The sequence below is a fragment of the Achroia grisella genome, unplaced genomic scaffold (genome assembly GCF_030625045.1).
Source record: "Achroia grisella isolate CSIRO2021 unplaced genomic scaffold, CSIRO_AGI_Agris_v1 utg642, whole genome shotgun sequence".
In the NCBI taxonomy this organism is placed as follows: Eukaryota; Metazoa; Arthropoda; class Insecta; order Lepidoptera; family Pyralidae; genus Achroia; species Achroia grisella.
This window is the reverse complement of record NW_026712979.1, coordinates 4,046,238-4,053,367: the sequence shown is the minus strand read 5'-3', so window position 1 is coordinate 4,053,367 and position 7,130 is coordinate 4,046,238. Positions and strand designations below refer to the sequence as shown.

Genomic DNA, 7,130 nt, shown 5'->3' with positions numbered 1-7,130 from the left:
TGAATGTTGCGCAGTACTTTGATATGGATAAAATAATAGGAAAAATAATGTAATTCCTAAATGTAATATATATATATATATATATCATATAACATATTTTTAATCTTTGATACTTAATTATTGAAAAATGGATAGAAAAATTATAATGATGTAATTTATAATTTTTCTATCCATCTATATATATATATATATATATATATATATATATATATATATATATATATATATGATGTAATTTATAATTTTTCTATCCATCTGCTGGTTTGCAATAATTAAGTATCAAAGATTAAAAATATGTTATATGATGCTATTAATAAAAAAAAAGATATATTAATTGTCCCGACAGATTAATATAACAAATATTAAACAGACAATTCTCATGTTGTTTTAATAGCTACAAATCAAATAATAATAGTCACATTCGGTGTTTACTCTAGTAATATATATTAATATGACACATTGTGGACATAGTTATAATACAATTATACACGACGGCCTCGGTGGATTAGCGATTTAGTACACTGCCTTGGTTGTGATGCCGAGAGTTCGATTCTTTGCATAATGGAAACGTTTGAATTAATGAGTATGATTGTTTATATTACTCTGCGTGTTCTTCATGTTGTATTTATAAAAAAAATATTTATTAATTCTATCAGTATGAATAACTCATAATACAAACTCTTCTTAGATTATGACTAGATGTCGCTGTGTGCATTGTACAGGGTTATTATTACGTCATAATAAAAATAACATATATTATTATAATATACGCGTTTATAAATACTAGAAAAGATTCTAATACAATTTCGGATATTTAGGAACAGCACAATAAGTAAGAACAATAACAGTCGCATAATATACCTAGTTAAAAAAAATAATTTCGAGAACATTGTGAAGATCGTTCAGTTTCTAATTATTCCTTATAAATAAATTCAATTGACATTTGAATTAAAACAAGGGAAAATTTTATAATTCAAAAGACGAAAAGACGTAATTTATATTTAGAAAATTATTAGTTAACATATCAAACGGAAAAGTTTTAACACAATAAATTATATCACTAATTACAATTATAAAAACTTTTTGTTGATGCGGTTTAATCAGAATCGCTGATTAAACTGCATCAACAAAAAGCCTATTGGTCTATGAAAGCAATTCACAGGTACAATGTTGGTGTCTCAGTTATTTTGTGGTTGTAATACTCACAGTTCTAATGCGCTTTGAATCTCTGTCCGTATTTGGGAAACGACTATAATTGGCGAATTGCCAGCGTATGCAAGAAGCATATACGTATTGATTCTGTTTGTTGTCACTAACGTTTGAAACGCATTGTTCGCTAGAAATCTAATATTATTAGAAATATTGTTTTATTAAAAACGAAATTATGCACATATTACTGTATACGTGAAATATTTGCTCCTTAAAAAATGTGATAGAATGTATTCGGTCAGAAAATAATTATGTTTCAATAAAGTATATATATTTCATTGTATTATTATTTATGAAATATTTTGTGGAATATTTTTACTTTTATTGTGTTCTCAATATCTTATTAAATAACCTTTAGGTATATATAGTCCCTACTCGTTACTTATGAGTTGGAGTCTGCTGTAATTCAACTAATTTAAAGCTAGCGATCGACCGAATTCCGTAATTACAAGGTTAAAAAAGAATTCACCATTTCGTAAACGGATTCACTAAAGTAAAGACTGGGCCTTTTAGTGAAATGAGCGAAATAATTAGTTAACAGTTAGTGTTGGAGCTAATAAATCTCGCTGCAACGAGTCATTGCAGACTGCATTTGGCTTGTTGCCAATGTTAGCAAGAAAACTTGCGTATCGATTTGTGCTCGACACGTTTGCCCAACTCACCCAACATTTCCGTAGAATAAACATTTTTTTCTTCCATTTACTTACATATGCTCGTGCTTCGACAATAATTGTAAACAAATAGTGTTCAACTTTACTTTTCTACTAGTGGTGAAAATGTAGGAATACAATATATTCTTTATTTTATTATCCTAATGTTATAAAAATCTATTAACAAGGGAAATCCTTCATCTACGAGGAGTCTCCTGTACCGAGTAATGATGGGATGTAATAATACATAATAATATCTCATGGTCTCTTTCATTCTATAACGTTATATATTCATTATCATTTATACATGTTTGTATTATAATAATAAAAAATGTTTATTGTCAGTTGATACAGCGCTGTAAGAGTTATCATAGATTATTATTATTATTTAAATAGAGACTACCATATAAACACATTATTCAAAGTAGTTTAGTTTGCGTAATCCAAAGGTAGATGTAAATTAAACAGAAATATCCTGTAGATTTTTTTATTATAATAACAGACAAAAACATAAGCAACTATATTATATTTTTGAGATGGTCTGAAATCACAGAAGCCATTCAAAAGTATCTAGAATTTTTATAATGTTTATATTGTGTAATAAAATAAGTTATGTAGTAAATCATATATATATATATATACTGTACTAAGTTGCAACACCGATTTGGATATACTGTAATGGTGTTGTAATATTGAAATCAGTAAATAAATAAAATAAAATCATTTTATAACATGTGATGTTCTAACAGCAACGAACATTATTAGGATTATGTTATCTTATTATACACTCCACAGTGATACATTGCAATAATTACATGAATATGAGAGGCCAAGTTGTATCATAACGAGCATTACACTTCCTAACCGCTACTTATACTACTATTACGGTATAAACGACAAAACTTTACACACAAAGGTAAATTATGTGATACTCCACTATCCCTGTATTAGTACCACTTAATACTAGACATACCCTTTAGAGAATAGTTCAAAAAAATACCAGAACAATAAGTGAAAAAATATTTATTGTCAGTAAGTAAAGAATATTTTTTTAGACAGTAACATTAAAAATCATTGCGAAAAACAAAATGAAATGGGCATTCCTTTCTTCTCCATATGTTATATTATTCCATGTAGTTATAAGCTATTATATATACCTAATATTCATTGCCGGCACAATATCGTAACTTAACTGTAAAATGAAAAACAACTTATCTTGAAAGTTCCGACAGTAAATACTTATTTCACCCGGCCTACTTAGCCTGGATTTTATTTTGATGGATTTCCATCATTAAGTTCTTATCGTTCAATAACTTCTACTACGCTACCTTTTAACTGACAGTAAATCATTTTATCGGCTGGTATTTGCTAAATTTCTTTACATTTTGTCAATAATTGAATGAAGTATAGATTATTTCGTTTTATATATGTATTATAATAGTTCGTTTTATATTTACTCTAAAATAGTGATTATTGAATTACTCAATTAATCATGATTATCATAATCATTTTAGCCCGGAAGACGTCCACTGCTGAAAAAAGTCCACCCCCCACCTAAAATCTCCACGATGATCGGCCCTCACTGTTCGCAACTAACGTTTTCCTATCGGGGGAAGGGGATTGTTAGTAATGAGGACTCATGACTCCATTTCTAGCAATGTACCTTGTCAGATTGACCTCCACACGGTTCCTCCTGGAAACTATCGTGATAAATTCCTGGCGAATTTATCACGATGGGCTAACTGACCTGACCTCTGGCTGGCTCATCTTATCATCCTCCACTGGTGCTCCGCCAACATAAACCGTTAGCGCAGGCGGACGCTCCATTCCATTATCATCCATAAAAAAAACGCTTTCCTATCTTAACTTAACTTCTATTAATCGAATCTTGAATTCAATTCTTCATTTTATGTATTTAATGTTATGTATGCAAATGAAGACATCAGATTATTTATAAGGGGACTGAAACGAGACAACAGTATTTAAGCAATCATAATGTATTCAAAAAGAGACAAACTGTCAGCATATACTTAACTAGAATTTTATTGTATTAACATGGTAAAAATATAATTTACAACTCTTCATTTTCAATTAAATCTGTATATATTGTTTCATTGAATAGTAATCTATGAAATTCTTTATTAAAATAATCCGTTATCATATTCCAAATGCTAATAGAATACCACACAATTATACCTAATGAGAAGACTAAACGAAATAGTAACGCAAGCATTTTATTTGTATTAATTACAATAGTTATTTATTTTATATCGTCTGATATTTGTTTATCTTATTAATTTAATTAAAATATCATTTTTTATTTCTTTTAAAATTAAAAATAAACTACTGTAAAATATGGACCATCATTATTATATTCAATTATTGCAACAGTGTTGTCTAGTAGGTATAAAAAATACTAATACCTTATTCACACGTATGTGAGCTTCTTTCTTTGCATAACTTTAACGTAAACATAGTATTTTGAAAATAACTCTTAATATTTTGTATGTTAGATATAGCTGATGTTACTATAGCAAATAATTATACAAAGAAGGTATATTAGAAATATACAGATTAAGTTAAACCCTGAAAGAAAAGGAATGTTATATAAATACCTAATTACTATTCATACTCGATATGCAAGCCTTCGGGCACATAGAACATTTCTGATATGATTTGAAAAACAGTTTGAACGTGTGGTAATGCCAAGGTTGTTATCATTACTATACTGTTGGCAACGACAAATAACTTCATTGTTTCAAGGCCATCTGCTGATCTGAAATACATTAAATATATATGTTTATATATCACAAATAAATAAGAATGATACTATAGTATAACTTATATTGTAACTTAAAATGTAATATAATTACCTAAATTTACTTATTTGTCAAAATAATATTGCAAGTAGATATTTTTATTTCCTCATTAAATTACTAGCTGAACCCGAGACTTCGTTAAATAAAGAAAAATATTTAATAATCTAATCAAAATAACCACATTTTATTATTTATATTTTTTAAATGAATGTTGTGGTGTGGCATTTCGCAAAATTAATAAAATAGGTATTAATAAATGTTTATAATCCTTTCATTAATATTATAAAAGCGAGTGCGACTCGAAGTAACCTTACTAATATTATAAATGCGAAAGTAACTCTGTCTGTCTGTCTGTCTGTCTGTCTGTCTGTCTCGCTTTCACGCCAAAACTACTGAACCGATTTAAATGAAATTTAGTACGCAGATAGACTTCGTTAAATAAAGAAAAATATTTAATAATCTAATCAAAATAACCCAAAGAAAAAAGTTTCATTGTTCTAGCTTCTAAAATGACGATATTTCCATACAGTCCTTCATCTTCCCCTTTTTATCCCCCACAAACCTTTTTCTTTATTTATATTTAATCAAAAGCCTAAAATATAAGTTTCAAACTTCTAATGATGATACTTCCATACACACCTTAATCTCCCTTTGAAGAAGGGTTGTAAGAGGTTAACCCCTTACCACCCCTTTTTCCCATTAAAAAACCTATGACTTTTCCCAGGGTCTAGGCTATCTGTGTACCAAATTAGTTCAGTAGTTTTGGCGTGAAAGCGAGTCAGACAGACAGAGTTACTTTCGTGTTTATAATATTAGTATAAAGTAAAATCCTTCATGTATTTTATGTTATATAGACCTAGTTTGTTTAGTATATATAAATTATGTACCCAATATTCATTTCTTATTTTCAGATACTTACCGGTACTTTTTGAGAAAACATAATTGCACTCGCGGTTAATTTATAATGCCATACAACTGCATTCCACAGTTTTACAAGATATTATATACGACACTCTCGGTAGTATTATAAGCGTTTACGAAGCAGCGGCTGAATAGGTCTATTGTACGTAAGTGTGAAGATAAATAGAAGGAAATTAATTTCATATGAATCGTATAAAATAGTTATAAATCTATTACCACGTTATCGGCAGATTTTATGGTAGAAAATGCGTAGGAATAGGCAATTGTATTCAACCATTTATCAAAATAGGAATAAGATTTTGATTTCTTGGGAGGTTTTAAGATAATATTTTTTTACTGTAATAATAAATATTTTTTACCTTAGCCAGCCACTAAATCCTTGTTCCTCATCGTCTAATACGTCAAATTTTTCTAATCTGTTGTCACCACTATTCGTTTCTTTTACCTCGATTTTCTCTTGTCTTCTTTTAGTTGATCCGTTGATCTGTTTGTTTTTCTTCATAATCTATTAGAAAAAAGAACTTTTTTATTAGTTATATTTGATCTAGAGTCATAATTTATTGATATGGCTTTTGCGAGTAATGAAAGACTCATTTGTAATTTATTTTCTTCCTTATGTGTGGAAAACCAATAAGTGATTTTTTTTCTTAATTTAACAAAGTGTACAAGATGTAAAAATATAACTATAAGCGATTATATACACAGGAAGTAATGTAATTTCATACAAATACATAGTAGAACACAAAGTACACAAGTAGCTTCTGTAAAATGAGGCATAATATGAAATTACCTTATACTCTAAAACACCATTTACCATTAACGATAATTTCTCAAATTCCAAACGCTTTATCTTCTAAAATGTTTTACTGGTACAATTACGACTGCCTTGTTGATCCCCGCACCAAACAAAACACTAACTCCGCTTCACCACCTGGTTCCCTAATCAAATATTATTTGATTCAATATTACCTGAGACTTGAGGGTGAATGTGGAAGAAACAAGGGGCACGAACGCCTTCTCACCCACTGAACACTAACACGGCTAACGAACCGCATTCAGTGGGAAACCTCTCAAATGCTGATCGATACTTACGTGCTGGTTAATATTGAAGGTGAACGTGGAAAAGCGATTACTAAAAATTATATTTAAAAAAAAACGAAAAAAATAATATCAAAAGCAATTCGCTTTTTGTACGTTTAATATATACGAATATGATAACTTCACTAGCTGTTTCTAGTAAAGTCATGTTGTATCATCATATTTATTCGGAACCAATGTCTTATATAATGATTTCATGGTAGAGTCAGAGACAAGTAGGTATATTTAGATAGAAAATTTGTAAAAAATTAGGAAAGAAAATGCCGCTGAAGTAATCTGCATCGTTTAATCGCATTAATAAATATAATAGATAATGTTAAATATATTTTTGATATTCCCATGAATCAATACGGATTATGAGTACAATTTCGGAAATAAATGCAGCATTAATATTTTGGTTTCTTTTATTTTTTATGATGTTGTAAGATTTCTT

The 7,130-nt window shown here is 28.8% G+C and overlaps 1 protein-coding gene across 1 annotated transcript; it reads right to left on the bottom strand.

Annotated features, from left to right (window-relative positions):
• Nucleotides 1-4,208: 4,208 nt before the first annotated feature.
• On the bottom strand, nt 4,209-6,491 carry LOC131849510 (uncharacterized). Its single transcript, XM_059199590.1, has 3 exons — nt 6,414-6,491; nt 5,959-6,104; nt 4,209-4,635 (listed from the first exon to the last, which is right to left on the bottom strand). Exons 1-3 carry the CDS (start codon nt 6,414-6,416, stop codon nt 4,482-4,484), a joined length of 303 nt encoding a protein of 100 aa, XP_059055573.1. The 5' UTR covers nt 6,417-6,491; the 3' UTR covers nt 4,209-4,481.
• Nucleotides 6,492-7,130: the final 639 nt, after the last annotated feature.